The sequence below is a fragment of the Macaca fascicularis genome, chromosome 1, assembly GCF_037993035.2.
Source record: "Macaca fascicularis isolate 582-1 chromosome 1, T2T-MFA8v1.1".
Lineage (NCBI taxonomy): Eukaryota > Metazoa > Chordata > Mammalia > Primates > Cercopithecidae > Macaca > Macaca fascicularis.
In genome coordinates, this window is record NC_088375.1 from 41,034,028 (window position 1) to 41,056,740 (window position 22,713).

General features: G+C 37.2%; 1 protein-coding gene across 40 annotated transcripts in view; it reads left to right on the forward strand.

Annotated features, from left to right (window-relative positions):
* The window catches only part of SMG7 (SMG7 nonsense mediated mRNA decay factor), an 87,034-nt gene that overhangs the window by 13,792 nt on the left and 50,529 nt on the right, over window positions 1-22,713 (forward strand). For 9 of the 40 annotated variants that reach the window (XM_015446779.2, XM_065536350.1, XM_065536187.1 and 6 more), the window contains exons 2-3: window positions 13,644-13,780; window positions 14,723-14,861. The exons of 21 other annotated variants lie outside the window; for them this stretch is intronic. In XM_015446779.2, the coding sequence (XP_015302265.2) occupies window positions 14,746-14,861 (116 nt within the window). In that variant the 5' untranslated portion in view covers window positions 13,644-13,780; window positions 14,723-14,745. Of the gene's footprint in view, window positions 1-13,643; window positions 13,781-14,722; window positions 14,862-22,713 lie in introns of those variants that run through there. 10 more of the 40 variants (XM_015446795.2, XM_065536391.1, XM_065536225.1 and 7 more) reach the window with 2 other exon arrangements.

Below are 22,713 nucleotides of genomic sequence, written 5' to 3' on the forward strand. Positions count from 1 at the left end.
CATTATTCTGCTTTTCACAATAGCTATGCAGCCTGGAGCAGTGCCTCAAATCACATCATAGAACTCAGCCTGTGAAGACACCTTGCAGAACCTTGATTGTGTCAGTTACTTTGCATCCCTGACCCTAACACCACTCATGCTGGCCCTATTGGAAATTGGATGTGGTTGCTGCCACTATCCAGAATTTATTAGCCACAGTTACCACTTTTTCTCATTAGTTCACACTTAAATGTGGGGTTGGTATGTTTATTGACGGAGCCTGAATTATGTATCTGTACATTAGCTACTAGCTGCAAGTGAAGCTGGTAAATATATAATGGGAAGCAGGTTCTGCTTTGTAAATTGTGGGGATTTCTCAAAAATAGGAAGAAAAAATTCAGATGCTGGGCTTCTAAAAGGAATACCAACCAGAGAGAACATATAAGTACAGTTGAGAGTCATTGGTATAAGGATTCTATTCATTTGACAAACTGTACCAGAGATACACAGATGGGTGACATACATTTCTGTTTCTTTTTTTTGAGATGGAGTCTTGCTCTGTGGTGCAGACTGGAGTGCAGTGGCACGATCTCAGCTCACTGCAAGCTCTGCCTCCTGGGTTCATGCCATTCTCCTGCCTCAGCCTCCCGAGTAGCTGGGACTACAGGTGCCCGCCACCACGCCTGGCTAATTTTTTGTATTTTTTAGTAGAGACGGGGTTTCACCGTGTTAGCCAGGATAGTCTCGATCTCCTGACCTCGTGATCTGCCCGCCTTGGCCTCCCAAAGTGCTGGGATTACAGGTGTGAGCCATCGCACCCAGCCCATTTGTGTTTCTGTTGGTGCTAGCCAGAGCGAGAGTGTAAAACCGTGTTCATATGCCAGTACCCTAACATAAATGAGTACTATTTCTCTTGAGACCCTAACTGATAGGAAGCCAGCTCTGTTATGTGAAGGCTTTTCACTTAGTGTGTTTTTCATCTGTTCACCAAAAATTGCTATCGACTGTACTTTTGCCTTTCAAATGGTGACATGAGAATAGTTGGTAGAGGAAGGTGAGTAGGTTTTGTGGTTTTTCTCTTTCACTCCAGCAGGTTATCAGTAACAGTGGTATTGATATATAACTGTGCTGTCCTGTGTGGTAGCCACTGGCCACATGTGGCCCTTTAAATAGAATGAAATTTAAGATCTAGTTTCTCAGTTGCACTAACCATGTGTCAAGTGCTCATGTGGCTAGTGACTACCATTTTGGACAGCTCAGTTCTATACCCATAGTGTGGCATGTTTACTGTGCAAGAGTCAATCCAGGAAAAATAAAATGTTTATAAGGCTTTTTTTTTTTTTTTTTTAAAGACAGGGTCTCACTCTGTCACCCAGGCTGGAGTGCAGTGGCACAGTCTCAGCTCACTGCAACCTCTGCCTCCCAGGTTCAAGTGACTCTCCTGCCTCAGCCTCCTGAGTAGCTGGGATTACAGGCATCCGCCACCACGCCCAGCTAATTTTTGCATTTTTAGTAGAGAGGAGGTTGTGCTGTGTTGGCCAGACTGGTCTCGAACTCCTGACCTCAGGTGATCCACCCACCTTGGCTTCCCAAAGTGCTGGGATTACAGGCTTGAGCCACCATGCCCGGCCAAGGTTTTTTTCTTTTTAACCCTAATTATTTTTCCTTTTGATACAGTACATGAGTGTTCACAGTATCTTTCACATGTGTTACATTCTTTCACATGTGTTACATGTTTTCACTGACAGAATCCTGCAAAATAAGCATAATTAACCCTCACTTTTCATACCGTAAAGTGAAGCTCAAAAATAAAAAGTTCAAACAACAGAGTTAGACAGGGCTTGAATTTTATTTAATTCTACTCAATCCGATATAAAATACTTAAGGTGCTAAGTACTGTGTTAAATAATAAGACACTAAAAAGCTAGCTGCTTTGCCCCAGTCTGGTCCTCATTCTCAGGTTCTTGTCAGATCTTTCTGCTTGGGCTGGGCAAGGGGGCACGGGTGGAATAACTTTGTGAAGGGCAAGTGTAGTTTCTTTGAGAGTTGGTTACAGGGTGCTCTGGCTGTTGTACATCTAACTCCTAGGTCCTACAGCTTGGGCTGTTGTACATCTAACTCCTAGGTCCTACAGCTTGAGCTGGGACCTCACCTCCCTAAGGATGGTTAGATGTGAAGAATGAGTGAGAGAGAGATTCATTGATGATATTGATGTTGACCGTAGAGAAATAGTAGCACTGTTAATGGAAATGAGGAATAAAAGTATGGGTACTGAAGGGAATATTTCATGAATATCTATGGTGAGATGCCAGATAGGCAATTGGAATAGGACCATGGTGTGAACTGGGTTGGAATTATTTACTTTGTATTTTCTTTAATAATGGTGAGACTTGAATCTACAAGCTGGGAAGTATGAATTATAGAAGTATAAGGGCATTAGGGCCAGCTTCTTAGGGAACAAGTACCAGATGGTAATAAAGATCAACGTCAATTCTCAGTGTCTTTTTACTCTACCTATATAGGTGGAAGGAGAAAGAAAAAAGAAGAAATGACCTATCAAAAACGTGAGAGGGACTAGGAAAGACTGAGTAGAAAAGTTTTAATGAAGGGATTGCTGTAATGCAATAGTTTGCAAAATGTGGTCTCCAGATGAGCATCATCAGCATCACCTGGGAACTTACTAGAAACACAAATTTTTGAACCCCATCTCAGACCCGCTGAATCAGAGCCTCTTGCAATGTGGTCCAGCAATCTGGGTGATCCAGGGCTAGTGTTTGAAAAAACACTGATAAAGTATAGTATTAAGTAGTAAGAGTTCAGGAAATACAGGGACTGAGAAAAAGCTCTTAGATTGGTCAGGAAAAGTCATTGATAACACTTGAGCAAATTTGCTACAATGTTAAAAGACCCTAATTGCAAGTTTAGAGATGACTTAGGTAATCAGAAAGTAAAGCCAGTAGCTATATATATATTGTCTTTTCATAAAGTTCAAAGACAAGGAGAAAGATAGATGCTTGATGACAAAAGCAGGATGGATGGAAACTTAGGTTGGAAGGACTGGAGTATATTTTATGTTTTGGGCTTCAACAGACAATATAAAAGGGCATTTATTTTGTAGAAATTATTTTAGCCTTACCTATGCACATTTTCTATGCAGAAAGCATTTTAAGTATAAAATATTTTAAAATTGGCTTATAGGAGACTGATATTTTAATAACTCTATTATAAATATATCTGCATTGAATAAAATAAAAACATCAAGATTAAAAAATTTGGTAATATTAGCCACCACTACTAATACCTTCTAGTCTTTTTATCAATATAGAATATGCATTTTATGCATATACAGATAATGCATTTTAAACATACACTTAATCAAATTCTCTGTTATAAAATATATTTATTTTAAATGTGTAGTTAACAATTTTGACAAACATATGCCCCTGTAACCATCACCCTGATTAAGTACTTTCCAAATCCCCCCAAAGGGCTTTTATTTATGTATTTAATTTGAGATTGAGTCTCACTCTGTCGCTCAGGTTGGAGTGCAGTGGTGCAATCTTGGTACACTGCAACCTCCGCCTCCCAGGTTGAAGCAATTCTCCTGCCTTAGCCTCCTGAGTAGCTGGGATTACAAGCATGCACCATCATGCCTGGCTGATTTTTTATATTTTTAGTAGAGTTGGGGTTTCGCCATGTTGACCAGGCTGTTCTCAAACTCCTGACCTCAGAGTGCTGGGATTACAGGCATGAGCTGCAATGCCCAGCCTCAAAGTGCTTTTAGACCCCTTGCAGTCATTCTTAACTCTGGTTAACCCTCTGTGCCTCAGGCAATCATTACTCTAGATTTTTATCAATATTAATTTTGTTTGCGTGTCCCAGAACTTCTGAAGTGGAGTGATGTAATGCATTCTTTTGTGCCTGTATTCTGTTGGCATAAAACATGCCAAGCGATTAATCCACATTGTTGTACACATTAATAGTTCCTTTCTTTGTTTACTGCTGAATAATATTCTTTTGTGTGAATAAAAGAATATTATTATTGTCCATTCAGCTTTTGATGAACCTTTAGGTTGTTTCTAATTTTTTGCTATTATGAATAAAGCTAGGAACATACTGTAAAAGTCTTTTTGTTTACATGTGTTTTCATTTCTCTTGGTTTGCATGTATGTATTTTGGGATATAAATGTGTGTGTGTGTATACAATGTTACACACATACATGCACATATATATACACTTGGGTACATACATATGTGACTATATACATATCTCTCTCTCTCTCTCTCCCCTAGTCCGTGGCTTGTCTTTTCGATTTTTTGAAGAGCATAAGTTTTAAATATTGATGAATCTAGTTTATTAGGTTTTTTCTTTTATTGAATTTTATTTAAGAATTCTTTATCCTGGTTTGGTATCTTGATCAATTTGTGCTGCTATAATAAAATACCTAAGACTAGGTAATTTAGAAGCAACATAAATCTATTTCTCACAGATCCAGATGCTGGGAAGCCCAGTATTATGGTGCCAGCAGGTTCGGTGCCTGGCAAGGGCCCAGTCTCTGCTTCCAAGATGGCACCTTGTTGCTGCCTTCTCTACGGAGTACAAATGCTGTGTCCACTTATGGCAGAAGGGATGGAGGGGCAAAAATGGCCCTACCTGATTCTCTCCAGCCTTTTCATATGGCACTGATCTCATCCATGAAGGCAGAGTCCTCATAGTCTTGATCACCTCCTAGGCATCTTAATACTGTTGTGTTGGGGATTAAGATTTAACATGAATTTTGGAGGAGGAGGCACAAACAGTCATACTATATCAGACGGTAAAAATTTACTCCTTAGTTTTCTTCTAGAAATAGATTAAGTCTGTGATCCATTTTGGATTAATTTTTGTGCAATGTTATGTATTGTTTGAGGTTAATTTTTTTCTGGTTTTAAAATTTTCATCCAGTCGTTCCAGCATCATTTGTTGAGAATATTGTTATTCCCATTAAATTACTTTGATACCTTTGTCAAAAATATATTGGCTATACATATAAAAACACACACATACACATATATATAAATGTAGAAATAGGTGAGCCTGTTTCTGACCTCTGTTCTGTCCTATTTGTCTGCATGTCTGTCCTTTTACTACTGTACTGTCTTGGTGACCACAGCTCTCTAGTAAGTTTTGAAATCAGGTAATCTAAGTTCTCTATTTTTTTGAGAATTGTTTTAGCTATTCTAGGTTTTTACATTTCCAGATAAATTTTAAAATAGCCTGCCAGTTTCTAACAAAAACAATCTGCTTGGGTTCTGATTGCAATTGTATTATAACTATAGTTCAGTTTGGGGAGAATTATATAAATCCTTCTGAAGAGTCAGCTTTTGGCTTTCACTTATTTTCTGTGTCTGTTTTCTGCTCTTTACTATTTCTTCCTTCTACTTTATTTGGATTTAATATGCTGTTCTTTTTTTTTATATAGCTTCTTAGATGCTTAGGTAGATGCTTAGATCAAGGCTTTTAGATCTATTTTAACATAAGCATATAAAGCTATAAATACCTCCCTAAGCACTGCTTTTATTGCATCCAACACGTTATATATGTTTCCATTTTCATTTGGCTTAAAATATTTTCTGATTTCTCCTGTGATTTATTTTTTGACCTGTGATTATTTACTTTTTATTTGTTTTTAGAGACAAGATCTCTCTGTTGCCTAGGTATTGTACAGTGGTGCAATCATAGTTCACTGCGACTTCAAACTCTTAGGCTCAAGTGATCCTCCCGCCTCAGCCTCCTGTGTAGCTAGGACTACAGGAATGCACTGCCACTGTTCCTGGCTAATTTTTACAAACTTTTTTGTAAAGATAGGGTCTTACTATATTGCCCAGGTTGGTCTCAAACACCCTCAAGCAATCCTCTGGCCTCAGCCTCCCAAAGTGTTGAGATTACAGGTGTGAGCCACCATACCCGGCAACCTACAAATATTTAGAAGTGTTTGATTCATTTCCAAATATTTGAGGAATTAGAGAACTTTGTTCATCAACACAACCAATTCTAGTTGTTTATCTTTTTTTTTTTTTAATTTGTAGTTCTGTGACTTTAATTCTTTTAAACTTCTGAGATTTGTTTCGTGGTTCAGCATATGTTCTATCTTGGTGAATGTGCCATGTGCACTTATAAAGAAGGTGTATTCTTTTGTTGGGTAAAATGTGCTGTAAATACCAGTGGGATCTGTTGGGTTATAACCTTAGTGTTGGTCTAACCTTACTGGTTTTGTTTGTTTGTTTGTTTTTTACTGAGACGGAGTCTTGCTCTGTCACCCAGGCTGGAGTGCAGTGGCACGATCTTGGCTGATTGCAACCTCTGCTGCCCAGGTTCAAGCGATTCTTGTGCCTCAGCCTCCCAAGTACCTGGGACTATAGGCACACACCACCACACCTGGCTAATTTTTGTATTTTGAGTAGAGACGGGGTTTCGCTGTTGGCCAGGCTGTTCTCAAATGCCTGACCTCAGGTGATCCGCCCGCCTTGGCCTCCCAGAGTGCTTGGCAGGCGTGAGCCATCACACCCGGCCACCTTAGTGGTTTTCTGCCTACTTTTTGTTAGTTATTGAGAGAGTTTTGAAATCTCCAAATAATTACAGATTTATCTATTTCTCTTTTCTCTGTTTCTGTTTTTGTATTTTCTTTTTCATTTGTTTGAAACAGGGTCTTGCTTTGTTGCCCAGGCTGCAGTGCAGTGACGCCATCACGGCTCACTGCAGTCTCAATCACCTGGACTCAAGCAGTCCTCCCACCTCAGCCTCCTGAGCAGCTGGGACTACAGGCATATGCCACCATGCCTACCTAATGTCTTCTGCTATTTTATGAACTGTCTTAGTCTTTTTTTTAGTTGCTCTGGTAGTTACATTATGCACCTTTATATAATTTTATGTATAATATAAAATGTTACAACAGTGTAGTGCTTTCATTTTCCTTTCCTTTTGTTTGTACTACTGTTGTCAAACAGCTTCTATATTTAAGTTTCAAAATATAGAGGGCTTTTTTGGTTTCTGTTTATTTTTTTCTTAATAAATTGACTTTTAAATATGTTTTAAAACAAAGAAAAAAGTTATTTTGTATTTACTCATATGTTTACTATTTCTGGCACTTGTCATCTCTTTGTTTAGTTCAAGGCTTCCATCTGGTATCATTTTCTTCCAGCCCAAAGAGTTTCCTTTTTAATATTCCTTATGGTATTGATCTGTTGGCATCAAATCTCCTCAGCTCTCATGTGTCTAAAAAAATGTATTTTTTTCACCTTTGATTTTAAAGAATATTTTTGCTGGATATAAAATTATATATAGATAGGCATTTTTTCCCTAGTATTTTAAAGATGTTATTCTGTTGTCTCCTGGCTTGTCTTTTTTCTAGCAAGAACTTAGCTATCGTTCTTTTGTTTTTGAGATAGTGTTTTGCTCTGTTGCCTAGGCTGGAGTGCGGTGGCGCTATCTTGGCTCACACAACCTCGCCTCCCGAGTTCAAGCGTTTCTCCTGCCTCAGCCTCCTGAGCAACTGAGACTACAGGCATGTGCCACCATGCCTGGCTAATTTTTGTAATTTTAGTAGAGACAGGGTTTCACTGTGTTGGCCAGGCTGGTCTCGAACTCCTGACCTTGTGATCCACCTGCCTCAGCCTCCCAAAGTGCTGGGATTACAGGCGTGAGCCACTGTGCCCAGCCTCTTATTTTTATTCCTTCTTATGTAATATATATATATTTTCTCTCCTTTTACTACATTGTTTTTCAACAGTTTGATTAAAATGCCTTTGTGTGGTTTTCTTTTGTGTTTAAATTCTTGCAGTTGAGCCTCTTATTATAGGCTTATAATTTTCATCAAATTTGGATCCTGCAATTGCCATCGAAGTCTGTATGTTCATTTCTCCTGTATAATTCATGTGAGAAAATACGGTAAACCTGTGTTTTCTGGTAATTGTCTAATTAATACAAAATTTCTAAAATTAGGATTTTTGTTTTACATTATGTTGAGGAGGAAGAGAGAGTGAAGAAAACAACTAGAGAGAGAACTCCTGGAAAGAACTTACACTAGAAGACAAAACCAGGAGGATTTCTTGACGAGTTCTTTTTCAGATTTAAGGGAAATAGGATGTGGGTATGTCATACGCTGGTCAAAAAGGCAAACTGGGCCAAGCACAGTGGCTTACACCTGTAACCCCAGCACTTTGGGAGGCCCAGTTGGGCGGATCATGAGGTCAGGATTTCAAGACTAGCCTGGAAACATGAGGAAACCCTATCTCTACTAAAAATACAAAAATTAGCCGAGCGTGGTGGAGCTTGCCTGTAATCCCAGCTACTCGGGAGGCTAAGGCAGGAGAATCACTTGAACCCAGGAGGCGGAGGTTGCAGTGAGCCCAGATTGTACCACTGCACTCCAGCCTAGGCGACGAGCAAGACCCTGTCTCAGAAAAGAAAAAAAGGGAAACTGAATAAATCGTAAGCAATGAGATATTTACACTTTAGCTTTTAGTATATGAACTGTTGAAAATTGAGGTCTGTCATGCATTGTAAAATAATGAGCAGAAAAAGTTAGGCTCCAGAATTCTGATACTGTACCTGGATTTGAATTCCAGTCCTAGCACTTACCATCTTTGTGGCGTTGGGCAAGTTTCCTAAAATCTCTAGGTGTTTCTTTAATCATAAAATTGGAAAAATGGTTATAATCTCAGGTTGTCATGGAAACTAAACCCAGGATGGCTTATGTTCTTCACTTGTCATTTAGTAGATCCCCAATAATAATTAGTTATCTTTCCTTCTCTATATATTAACTTTTTATTCTTTCATTCAGGGACTTTTTTCCTTTTAAACATATGCAGTATTTAAATAAGTCCCTATGGCCCTCATGAGACTGTATTTACCCTTTATGTTTCTCTATTGTATCTTTTCTGTGTTGTTGTTTATCCCATCCTATAAAAAAAAAGTTACATATTCCATCTTAAAAACTGTTTTGACCCTCACATCTCTCTCTAGCTGCTGCGTCTTTCTTTTCCCAGACAGTATTGTCTAAATTCAATTTTAGCCTCAGTTCCTCCCCTCTTATAACAAGATCCTCGGTGACTTCCACATTACTAAATCCAGTGATTAGTTGTCAGGCCTCCTTTTACTTTATTCTTCAGGAGCATTTATTCATTCTGCCCTCTTTTCTTGAAGCTTTTTCTTTATTTGGCTTCTGGGACACTTTGTTTAACAAATTTACCTCCTACTTCTTTGGCCACTGGTTCTCAATCTGTTTACTATTTGTTTCCTTCTCAGTCTAGCCAGGAGTGTCCAGTGTTTTGGCTTCCCTGGGTCACATTGGAAAAATAATTGTTTTGGGCCACACATAAAATACGCTAACACTAATGATAGCTGATGAGCTTTAAAAAATTGCAAAAAAATCTCATAATGTTTTAGGAAAATTTATGAATTTGTGTTGGGCCGCAGTTAAAGCTGTCCTGGGCTGCATGTGGTCTGTGGGCCATGGGTTGGACAGGCTTAGTCTGCCCTTAAATATTGGAGTTTCTGCCTCTTAACACTCCCTTGGTAATGTCATCCCATCTCATGGGCTTTAACGAATATCTATATGCTGATGACTTCCAAATGATATCTGTTCTCCCACTCTTTCCTCTGATCCCTTTAACAAAACTCTTTAAGAAACTACCAGTTAATTACATTCATGTCATACCTTTGCTTAAAATGTCCAAAAATTTTGCTTGGTAGTTTCCCATATCTCAGACCATCTAGATCAAGTTAAGTCTGACCTGCATAGTCCCAAACAACTTCGCTCAAATGTCTGGGCCCTCAACTGGAGTGGCTGTGATAGCTAAGAAGACTGGGTCTCTCTTCCCAAGTAGTCTGTCATCCTCAGCTTCATAGTGTTTTAATGGTGTTCCAAAAGGGCAAGCCCAAATGTGCCAGTGCTTAAAAAGTCTCAGTGTCACATTTACTGAAGTCCAGTTGGCCAAAGTAAGTCACATGGCCAAACCCAGGGTCAGTAGGAGTTCCAGGGGTGCAAATGCCAAGAAGTGTGTGATTCATTGGAGGCAGTTAATAATCGATCACAGGTTTTATATAATCTGTATCTGGTTTAATTTGTTAAATTATTTAATTAATTAATTAATTTATTTGGAGACGGAGTCTTGCTCTGTGGCCCAGGCTGGAGTGCAGTGGCACAATCTCGGCTCACTGCAACCTCCGCCTCCCCGGTTCAAGCGATTCTCCTGCCTCAGCCTCCAGAATAGCTGGGATTACAGGTGTCCGCCACCGCACCCGGCTAATTTTTGTTTTTTTTAGTAGAGAGGGGGGTTTCACCATCTTGGCCAGGCTGGTCTCGCACTCCTTACCTCATGATCCCACCTGCCTTGGCCTCCCAAAGTGCTGGGATTACAGGCGTGAGCCACCGCACCTGGCCAGATTATTTTATTATACAGCACCCATTTCTTTACTCCAGAAAATAAGTAAGAAAAAGAACTGTCTAGATAATTAAATTGTCATCTGGGAGTATGGGCTAAATAATGGCTCTTGTGAGAATATGAAGTTTGACTTTTGAGTATCTTTTGTTTTTCAATTTCAACGAGTACCTGGAAGTAGAGAATGTACTATTTGTACCACAATAATTTATAGCATATTTTATTTAGTTAGACAGTATCTTAAATATTGTTGCTAGTTGAGTTAATTAACTTGTCCATCTTTCATATTATCTACCTGTACCAAGTTAGAAAGTTGAACTTTATTTCTCCCTGATCTAAAATTTTATGGAGCTTTACATTTTATAAAGCACTGTTTCAGCTGGGTGCAGTGGCTCATACCTGTAATCCCAGCACTTTGGGAGGCCAAGGCGGGAGGATCACTTGAGCATAGGAGTTCAAGATCAGCCTGGACAACATAACAAAACTCTGTCTCTACTACAAATACAAAAATTAGCCAGCTGTGGTGGCACATGCCTCTAGTTGCAGCTACTTGGGTGGCTAAAGCAGGAACCCAGGAGGTTGAGGCTGCAGTAAGCCATGATTGCATCACTGTGCTCCAGCCTGGGCAATAGAGTTAAAAAAAACCAAAAATCACCGTTTCTTTTTCCAACCTGATTTTTGTTCACTGTCACCTGTCAAAGGATATGGTTACACCTTGTTTTCTTTTTCCTTTAAAGCAGCTTTAGGTTTACAGAAAAATAGCGAGAAAGGTATAGAGATTTCCCATATACCCCTTGCTCACACACGTGAATAGCCTCCCTTATTATCAGCGTCCCCCACCAGAGTGGTACATTTGTTATAATTGATGAACTTACATTGACACATCATATTCACCCGAAGTTCATTTTACATTATAGTTCACTCTTGGTGTTGTACACTCTGTGGGTTTGGACCAGTGTGTAATGACATGTATCCACTGTTGTATAGTACAGAGTACACTGCCCTAAAAATCCTCTTTGGTCCACCTGTTAATTCCCCCTCTCTTCCCTTCCAACTCCTGGCAACCACTGATCTTTTTACTACCTCCATAGTCCTTGCCTTTTCCGGAATGTCATATGGTTGGAATCCTATGGTATATAGTCATTTTAGATTGTAACATGCATTTAAGTTTCCTTCATGTCTTTTCATAGTTTGATAGCTCATTTCTTTTTAGTGCTAAATAATAATCTGTTGTCTGGATGTACCACAGATTGTTTATCCTTTCATCTACTGAGGGATATCTTGGTTGCTTCAGTAGGTGAATGGATGAATTAGTTTTCAGTGATTATAAATAAAACCGATATGATACTCATGTGCAGGTTTTTGTGTAGACATCAGTTTTCAGCTCAATTGAATAAATACCAAGAGGTCATATGGTAAGATTATGTTTAGCTTTGTGAGTAACTACTAAACTGTCTTCCAAAGTGACTGTACTGTTTTGCGTTCCCAATAGCAGTGAATGAGAGTTCCCCATGCTCCACATTCTCATTCGCATTTGGTTTTGTAATTGTTCTGGATTTTGGCCATTCTAATAGTGTAGTAGTGTATCATTGTTTTAACTTGCATTTCCCTAAGACTATGTGGAGCATCTTTTCACATGCTTATTTGCCATCTGATATCTTCTTTGGCGAGGTGTCTGTTAAGGTTTTGGCTCATTTTTTAATCGAGTTGCTTGTTTTCTTATTGTTCAAGAGTTCTTTGTATATTTCAGATAAGTCATTTATGAAATGCATGTTTTACACATACTTTCTTCCAGTCTGTGGCTTGTCTTGTTCTCTTGACAGCCTGTTTTCTTTGCATTAACTCCTTGTACTTTGTCTTGTAATGTTGTCCCTTTGTCAGTTTTTTCATATTCTTACCATTTCCAAATAAATTTAGTCTGCTATTACTTACTTTAACACTACTTTTAATTCTAGTATCTACTCATATTTTTGCTTTCATTTTGGTATCCTTCTTGTTTGGAATTCTGTTAACCTTTTATCTGTATGTGCAAGCATCTGATTATTTTGTTATGTCTTCTAAGGTGGTCTTATCTGACCATTTATATATTGATATACTAATTTTAATCTGTTTATTATTTCAAGAAGGTACAGGGGTTGTTGCCAAAAAAGGACTATTTTTTTAAAAAGCATTGGGTTCATTGCTTTGGAAAGCATTGTTTTGGCATACCTCATTTAATGTAAAAATTGAGATGAGGGGAAATAACTTTCCTGTTATTTATGGCTTAACCTACTTGTTTCATTCATTTGGGTTGTGAGCTTATGTTCTGTTTGAAATTTTAGATTTTGTATTTCTGCAGAAATATTTAATGTTCTGTATATATTATATAGATCCCACTACGATGAAAACAAAATGTGAATTTCAGAGAGCCAAGTAAATGATTATGTATTTCTCTGATTGACTCTATAAAATGGTAGGTTTTCTTAAGAAAAAGTATGTTATTCCTGGTTCTCAGATGAAAAACCTTTCAGATTGTTTTCGGTGAAGACTTTTAAAACTATTGTCAGGTTTGAGAAACCTTGAATTTTTAGGATCTTTACCTTTTATTGAGAAACTATTTAGTCCAAATTAACCTGAATGCAACTTGTATGCCATGCACTATGTGAGGCACTACATATGCATGATTGAATAGGACAGTCTCTAGTGAAGGAAATGTGTACACAAATAACTTCATTGTAGTACTGTGAGTCCAATAATAAATGTGGACATTAAGATGCACTGGGAGTACTCAGCCAAACTAAGACTTGCTTTTAGGAGTTGCTGAGTTTAAAATACAAGAATGGGTTAACCAGACAAGGAGGGAAGTGGGAGGGCATTCTAGGATGAGTGAAAAAGCATGAATAAGGATACTGAGGGGCAAAACAACAAGAAACTAAAAGTAATTGAGGTTTACTGGATCATAAAGTGTAAAGTGAAAAGCTGTGGGACTTTATATGCTATGCTGAGGAACTTGAGTTTTATCATAAAATATTTTCTCTCATTCTTTTCCACTAAAGTGCAACTGAAGTCACAGGAGATTGAATATATGCTTTGGAAGTATGGCAGCAAAGTCTGCATAGACCTGCCACATATTTGAAATTTCTCCTAAGACATACTTTATCTTGTGAAGAATTATGAAAAATGTTCTATTTTTAAATTGATTAGTGTGAGTTCTTAAGTTCCTAATTTATAGACTGAGGATAATAATAGCATTTACCTTTTAGGATTGCTGGGAGGAGTAATAACTATAAAATGATAATGACAATAATGGCCAACATTTTTTGAGGGCTTACTTACCAAGGAACAGTCCTAAGTGCTTTACTTCTGTTACCTCATTTAATCCTCAAAACACCTCAATGAGGTAGGTATTTTACTATCTCCATCTCATTTCTAGCAAAACTGGGGCATAGAGAAGTAATTCACCTAAGGTTACACAGCTAGTAAGTGGCAGAGCTTGGTTTGAACCTAGGCAGTTTGAATATAAGACATTCTTACTATATTATACTCCCATTTTATGATATCATGCATATAGAATATTTAGCTTTGTATTTGGCACATACTAATTATAAACGTAAGCAATTATCAATAGCAATAATAATAACTTACTTTGTCCAAATCTTTGAGTTAAATTGAAGTCCCCAAGAAATTGTACTGTTTTTCTTGTGACTTGATTTACACCTGACATACCATTGGAGTGCAGAAAGTGTGACTCCCAAAGCCATGCTTTTAACCACTGCTGCCTCCTTCCTTGTTGGTCTGTCTCTACATTAGATTTTAAATCCATGGCAGGGATCACATCGATTTTTTCCATCATAGTACACTTAGTCCTTAATACTGCATCTATGATATAAAAATGACCAAATTTGTACAGTAAATGAGAATTGAAAAACCTGACAGTTTCAACTGATCTTAGCATTATTCATACTACCTATAATTGTGTTTTAATTGTTTTACATATTTTTTCTTCAGTAAGGAGTTCATCTGCTTCCGTGTTCTACAGGGCATTCTCACCCTGATCTTAAAAGAGTCCTGCTTGGTAACTGGTATCTGTCCTGTAGTGATCACTCAGTTTTCAGACAGTGAGGAACATTAGAATAACATTTTGGTCTATAACTAGAATCTGTTAGAAATATAAATTTTTAAATGTTTGTTCTAAGAAACATTAAACAAACAAAAAAAATACTTTGACATTTTTCCTTTACCTTTCACATTAAGTCATTTCAAATAAAGATAAAATAATTTTCTTCATAGGGTTCTCTGTTATTGTGGGTTAACTCATATTTTCCTCCTCTCCTCTATCTAGAATGTCTTAAACCATTCTACCTTATGAGAAATTGGATGTTCTTGCAGATAGTCATTGTGGGAGAAAACGTTTCATTTAAGTCCCAGATGAGGACCGAAAACTTGAAATCAGAGGAGCATCTGAAATCAAGTAATATTAGGTAGGATAAAAATTACAAGGGATTTCTGCTTGTTTTTATTCCTTTTGGAGATGTGTATTATTCATACTCTGTGAACACTAATGAAATTAGAATCTTCCTGAAGCATTTGATTTTGGCCAAGATCGGGATGGGGCATGCTAAAGTTTTATTATTTATGTGACTTCACGAGAACCTTGGCTTACGTTTGCTTTGTCTTGAGCGTTTATATCTTGTGGTCCAAGGAAGCTTTTAAAATTTTTACTGAAGTAAATTAAAAAAAAAATTGTTTTATATGAGGTCTCTGAATATTTATGATAAACATAGGGACAAATGATTTATGCATCATCCTTTAGAATGAAAATTTCTGTGTTTTGTTGTTGTTGTTGTTGTTTTTAACATAGTAAATCATGTGAGTGCAGGTAGCATCAGCTTGCTGTTCTGTGTGTCAGCATGGATGCAATCAAGCCTCCCAAGTGCCTGTAGAAATAGGTGTATGATAGTATGCTAGAGAAGCCCTCTTGTACATGTGAAGTAATAACTGTTGCTACAGCAGCTTATAATGACTGAACATGCAAAGATGCTTGATCTCAAGATGCAGCTTTTAACCAAGAGATGATAGTTGCCTGTAAGAGCTGATACTAGGAGAGTGATACCTCTAGCCTGGCCATTTCAGAAGGCCTTAAATATGTTTATGAGCTCGGGTTTGGAACTAGATTGCAAGGGTGGAACCCAGGCTCTGCCATTTCCTAGTTATGTGACCTTGGGCAAGTTATTTAACCACTCTGTGCCTCTATTCCCTCATCATCAAAATGGGCTTAATATTATTACTTACCTGATAGAATTGTTGTGAGAATCAAAGATTTAGTAATATGAAAGCTAAAACCTGGCAAATAACAAGTGATTAAACTATATTGTTATTTTACTGCTGGTTAATTCTTAACAGATGAGTTTAGCCTGTTACCAGTGTGGCATTTCTATAATTTATAATTGTCTTGATATATCAGGTCCAATTTTAAAAATATATTTGTTAAATAATGTAATCAGAACTAATGTTTGGAGAAAAACAAAAAAGAAAAAAGTAACACCCTGACTCAATTATTTTGTAATTTTTATGTATCTGCCTCTGGTTTTATTTTCTATTTATACTAAGAACATAGTCATCATGACATCTAAACTGTTTTTCTTTTGTCGCTTGTGGTGGTAGGGACCTAGGGTTTTTTACTACAACTTTGAAATGTCTTTTTCAACCCACTGTGCCCCTTCAAAAGGGATCTCATGAAGCAGTGAGGGGAGGGAGGGACACCTGACTAGCCAGTCAGTAACCAGATTAGCAAAAGTAATTTGGTGGTCATTGAACTATTCATGTCACAATCAGATTACCCCTCCTTATTCAAATGATCATTTAGGTTCTTTTATATAACTTACTTGTCTTATTTATTACTCATAGCAACTTTGAAAAGTAGTTTGTATTCTCGTTTTATGGATGAGGAAACAGTCTTCTTAGAAGCTCCAAGATAGCACTACTTATTTGTAGGAAAGCCCAAATTCAAACCCGAGTCTTTTTGCTTTATATTACTTTCCATTACATAAAACTGCCTCCTGTATGGTTCGTATTTTATCACTCAGTAATTCAACAAATTCAACAATTTTTAGTGAACAGCTGCCATGGCCGAGGCATTCTTCTAGTTGTTATGGCCCTTATCTTTTCTAACACTCCCAGTGGCTCTTCTTCTTAGTTGTATTCTAGGCATATGTCTATCCTTGCACTCACCTTTATTGTATTGAAATTATGTACATGCCTTTGTATCTGTCACCTTACCTAGAGGTCCTTAAAAGTAGGTATCTGCCAGTGTTACCAATTTGAGTATTTAGAGTAAAAAAAAAAAAAAAATTACTTATTTTAATTTGTGCTTACTAGTAGTATTTCCTTTTTTGAATTATCAGTTTGGTCTTCTGCCAATTTTTCTGTTGATACCTTGATTTATTTATTTAGTTTGTGACCAAGTCTCACTCTTGTTGCGCAGGTTGGAGTGCAATGGTATGATCTCAGCTCATTGCAACCTCCGCCTCCTGGGTTCAAGCGATTCTCCTGCTTCAGCCTCCCGGGTAGCTGGGATTATAGGCACCCGCCACCATGCCCGGCTAATTTTTATATTTTTAGTAGAGACAGTTTCACCACGTTGGCCAGGCTGGTCTCAAACTCCTGACCTCTGGTGATCTGCCTACCTCGACCTCCCAAAGTGCTGGGTGCTGGGATTACAGGTGTGAGCCACTGTACCTGGCCAATATATTTTTTGTATTAATTTTTCCATTTTGTCTAATCCACATGGCTCTTAACACTTTCTCTGCATTCTTTTCTTTGTCATTTTGTAATTATCCCAAATATTTGCCATTCTCCACAGCTTATCCCACTCTTTCTTTCAGACACAGGATCTACCTTATCTCTGAAATTGAGGAAATACAGCTGTAAATTCTCTTAACATCTCCCTACCCCCAGTATTTCCCAATTCTAACACATTTCTGTTTAACCTTACCAACCTCCAATTTTATCCTGACTCTTTTTCAAGGCCAGTCGTCTTCCTATCTTAATAATATCATTCTTATTTCCTTCTATCTCTTCCAGGACAATGCTGTCAGTTTTATTTTCTCCTATATCTTCAACCTATTCATTTCTTCCAGCTTCTTTCCTTTATTCTAAATACTCTCAAGTGTCTCTCCAATTGGTGGGGAGGGGAAGAAACTTCTGTTTAGCCATGGCCTCCATCTCTTTCTCTTTACACAGCCCAGCATCCTAAGAGTTGATGTAAACTTCTCCCTCTTATTTGTTCCTCAACCTCCTGCATCCTCATGTAATCTTTTCTCTGGCAAGGCTATCATTGACCCTTATTTCACCAAATCTGAGACACTTTCCAGTCCTTATTTATCTCATAGTACTTTTCAGCTGCCTGTGATATTGATGACTACTCTTCCTTTTTGTTCTCTCATTTTCTATACTCCACTCTTCTCTTGCTCTTATACTATTCACCAGTTTCTTCTTGGTGTTCTTCATGGAGTGTCTTTCATCTACCCTTTAAAAATGAAAACAGAGAACTAGCTCCACCATTCTGTGTTTCTGGGCAGTTACATTTACTGTCATGGTTTTAACTGCCATCAATGTACTGATCACATCAGTGCTGTATCCCTAGTCTCAAGTCTCCCCTTTGCTTGATACTTATCTCTGAATGCCTGCTTACGCATTCATTAATTCAACAAATTGAACACATTTTTAGTGAACAGCTGCTGCAGTCAAGGCATTATTGTAGGTATTATGGGTATAGCCCTGAATACTATCTTTTTTGCATTCTCCACCTTCTCATATACCCAGCCGGCCAAACTAACAATCTGGGAGTGACAGACTCTTTCCTCTGCTTTATCTTCCTTTCTTTCGGCTTAACTTACCAGGTATTTCTTCAATCTGGGTTTTTCCATTCATCTGTATTAGCACATCCTTACTTCCAGTCTTATATCTATAGTAATCTTTTTAAAATGTAAATCTAACAATGCTATGCTCTTGCTTTAAGTTCAGCACTGGTTTCCTATTAAAGGACAGAATCAGAACTCCAGGGCATGTCATGCAAGGCCTGTCACAGTAAGCTCTCTCTGGATTCTTCAGCTTCATTATCTGTGGCTTTCTACCTTGCATTTGATGCTCACTCACTAGCTTAGCTTTACTTTTTATTGTTCTGTTATTTCTTCTGCTTGGAAGAATAACTCCTTCCCATCCTTTGAAATTCTCAGACCAGTGTTGGTCCTTAATAAAACTGGGTATACCTTAATAAAACTAGGTACACATTTTTAAAGAATATAAATTAGGGAGCGAATGTTGTGGTATAGAGTATTGTCGTGTTGGGAGATTTGAAAATGCTTCCTGAGCCCTAAAGTGCCATAAAGAGAAAGCAAATTAGTATTTTTATTAACGTGTGCAAGAAAAACTCCTTTAGGAGCAGCATCTTCTCTAGATTTTCTTTTCCAAATGAAATTCAGCAGTACAGCAATATGATTTATATATCTCTGATTAATATTGTGAGACTTGAGGTGTGTGTGGGTGTACACGCATGTGCGCACATTAAGTGCATGCTTACCTTATGTCTGGCCAATTATTCAGCATAAATAATTATGACTAGATTATTGTGTTTCTGGCTATGATTGATAAATGCTGTTATTATCCCAAGTATTCCTTAGAACTCTGTCAAACAAGTGAACAAATTAACTTGTGGCTTTTGGTTAAATTTCTTTAAAAAAAAAAAAAAAAAAAAAACCTCCCAGCATGTTCTCCTAAAATAAAAGAGAGTGATTCACTTTTCCTTAGCAGCTGTGAGTTTAGAAGATGTTGACTTACATTCCTGAATTCTGCTCAGAGGGGCTCGGGAGTTCAGGCAGAAGGAATCTCCCATTTTATGTGCCCTGACTTGGAAATACCTTTACATTTTTAAACCATGAATCTTAGACTGTATATTATTTTTGTGTGGTTTTTTTTTTTTTTTTTGAGACAGAGTCTCGCTTTGTCGCCTAGGCTGGAGTGCAGTGATGTGATCTTGGCTCACTGCAACCTTCACCTCCCAGGTTCAAGTGATTCTCCTGCTTCAGTCTCCAGAGTAGCTGGGACTACAGGTACATGCCACCACGCCAGGCTAATTTTTGTATTTTTAGTAGAGACGAGGTTTCACTGTGTTGGCCAGGCTGGTCTTGAACTCATGACCTCAGGTGATCTGCCCACCTCAGCCTCCCGAAGTGTTGGGATTACAGGCGTGAGCCACCGCGCCCAGCTGTTAGACTGTATATTCTTAAAAGAGATTATCCTGTATTTGTTACCTAGCATTGTACATAAATGCTATATATAATCAAGATATTTGTTAAAGAAGATAACCCAAATTTTAGTATTTTCCTCTAGTAACATTATTTGGAAAATTATCATAAAATTGTGAAGTATTGAAGGCTCCAGTTCTATGGGTTGTTACTATCAAACATTTCAAATTTTTTTTTCTCATACCCTTGTGTAAGAGAGGAACTATTACATACTATCATAAAATGAGGGTTAGGAGTTACACTCTGGAGCCATATTGATTATGCTACTTCTACTACTTACTATGACCTTGACTAATGATACTACTTAATAACCTCTATCTCCTTGGGTTTCTTGAGCTATAAAGTGGGGACAATAACAGTACTTAGTGTGAAGTAGATAATTTATGTAAAGCTCTTAGAACAATGACAATAGTAAATGCTGCGTATAGTGTTAGCTGTACTTATAGGCACTATAGTATCTACATATATTCTAATGTACCTGGTACCTGTTACTACCTCTACTATAGTACCTGTAGTATAGTATATAGTACTAAGTACTTAGAATGCTTTAAATGTATTTGTAGATCTTGATTATTCCACGAGTATTTATTGTTTCAGTTTATTAGCTTTCAACATATTTGGCTGTCACTGAATGTTCCATATTTTGTTCAGCCTTTTAATGACTTTTTCTTTTTTTATTGCTTGATAGAATTGCTTAATTTTTCCTATTAATTAATAACTAAGACTATATTTTGATAGCTATGTTTAATAGTGTTACTTTATTATTGAAAGCATGGTGATTTTATTCTTGGTTCATTCTTTTCATTAATCCCTTCAGCTTAAAGAATTAAAAGGAATTCATGTTGCCATACCCTCTGCCAAGAAAAAACATTTTAAAATTCTGCCTCTGTGTATGAGCATTGGCTGTAAACTTTAATGTTAATTCATTGATGGTCTTTGTAACAAAACCATAGAACAATTGTCTTCTTTGGAGACAAAAGTCTCACTCCATTGCCCAAGTTTGAATGCAGTGGCACAATCACGGTTCACTGCAGCTTCAGAACTCCTAGACTCAAGCAATCCTCCCACCTCAGGCTCTTGAGTAGCTGGGACTACAAGTACACACCACCACGCCAGCTAATTTTTTGTTTTTTGTAGAGATGAAGTCTTCCTCTGGTGTCCAGGCTGATCTTAAACTCCTGGCTCCAGTGATGCTCCTGCCTCAGCCTCCCAAAGTACTGTGATTACAGGTGTGAGCCACCATGCCTGGACAGTTTTTTTCTTTATAAAGTAAAATAATGATATAGCCAATTTTGTGCTGATCTATTAAAACATTTATATAAGGTTACATATCCATTGATTTGACTTCTAGTACATTATTTTTTAAAAAGAAAGCTAATAGTTGCTTAGGGGTGGGAAGATGGAGATTCCTTTTCTTGTGAGGCAATAACTCTTAGCTTAACCCTCCCACCTGTCTAAATGGATATTTTGGGGATACAGAAAAAAAAAAAGTTAGGATAATAGTATATAAGCCAAACTTTGTTTTAAAGAGTTTGTCAGTAGATTCTATCAAAAACATAGCATGGCCTACAAGTAGTGTTTCTAATTATATGAGACTATATTTTTTAAAATAGTCCACTTTGTGACAAGATTAAGATATTAACTAATAAAAACAAATAAATATAGACTTTTACTCTGCAGACATTATTGTTGATGATTTCTTATAACCATAATTTGGTTTGGGAACTTAAAGATGTTTTACTTCTCGTTCTTTTCATCAGATATTCCTTAGAGCAGGAGATGGCAAACTTTTTCTGTTAAAGGATCAGATAGTAAATATTTTAGGGTTGGTGGACCATGTGGTGGTTGTCTCAACTCTCAGCTCTGCCTTGGTAGCTGAAAACAGCCATGGACAACATGTAAATGAATGTGTGTGGCTGTGTTCCAATAAAACTGTCTTCACAAAATTAGATCCAGGATGAAAGGGAATTTCATTCACAAGCCAACCATGGCATTTGAGTATAAATTTATTTCTTGTGGTCCTTTTGATAAAAATTTTAGATATAATCTATTTCCTTTATGAACAGATCTTTTAATTTAGGCTAATTGACTTAAATGTTAATGTTCCTGGATAAACCAACATTAGTTTTTTATGTCATATAATTTTGTTACTCTACTTTGAAAGAAATAGAAGTAACTTGAACTTTGTGGAGTCATTTAAGAACAAAATTTGTACCTGTTGGTACCTGACTGCTTTGTGACTGGAAGAATTATTTTATATCTCGGAGCTTCAGTTTTTCTATTTATAAAACAGGAATAATTCTAGCTATTCCATAGGGTTGTTATATTTTCCATTTAGCTGTCTTTATCAATTCAGTTTAGCAAAGTTGTTTTTAAAAAGAAAGCTAATAATTGTCATTATTAGGAAGGTAATAAAAGTAATTAACTTGTGCTTCTTTCAGAACCTAGGATAGAACTGCACAGAAATGAGCACCTCTACCCTTGTCATACTGAGGAATCAAAGCTGGAATTTCAAAATATTTTAACGTTTATGTCAGTTTTTGTGACATTTTTATATTTCTATTAGTGCTTGACTTTTTAGTTTTACAGTTTTTCTTGGACAGATTATAACATGGTAAAAATACGGAGTAAAATTTTAGATCTTTGTTTATCGATGGGAGCCTGCTCCAGAGTCTGCAAGAACTATAGTTCATCACCTGACAGCTTGTAAGAAAAGCAGATTATTTGTAAATTACATTTATATTATATACCGCATATAATCTTTGACTGGAAGTTGGTAACATCATTAGGTGGATGTTAGCATACTGAAATGTTACTTGTTCATCTTTACAAAACAAATCATGTTTGGAATGAGAAAACAACCTTTAGATACATGATCCTAAGTATATATCCTGCATATACTTGAGTATGAATTTTTAGCTAACATAGGGAAGCATAGTAAAATATATGCTTTTTAACTTCACAACTCAGGGACAAAATGAAAGGTCATTCATTGAATCTAGTAAAGGTGCATAATTAACCCTAGCTT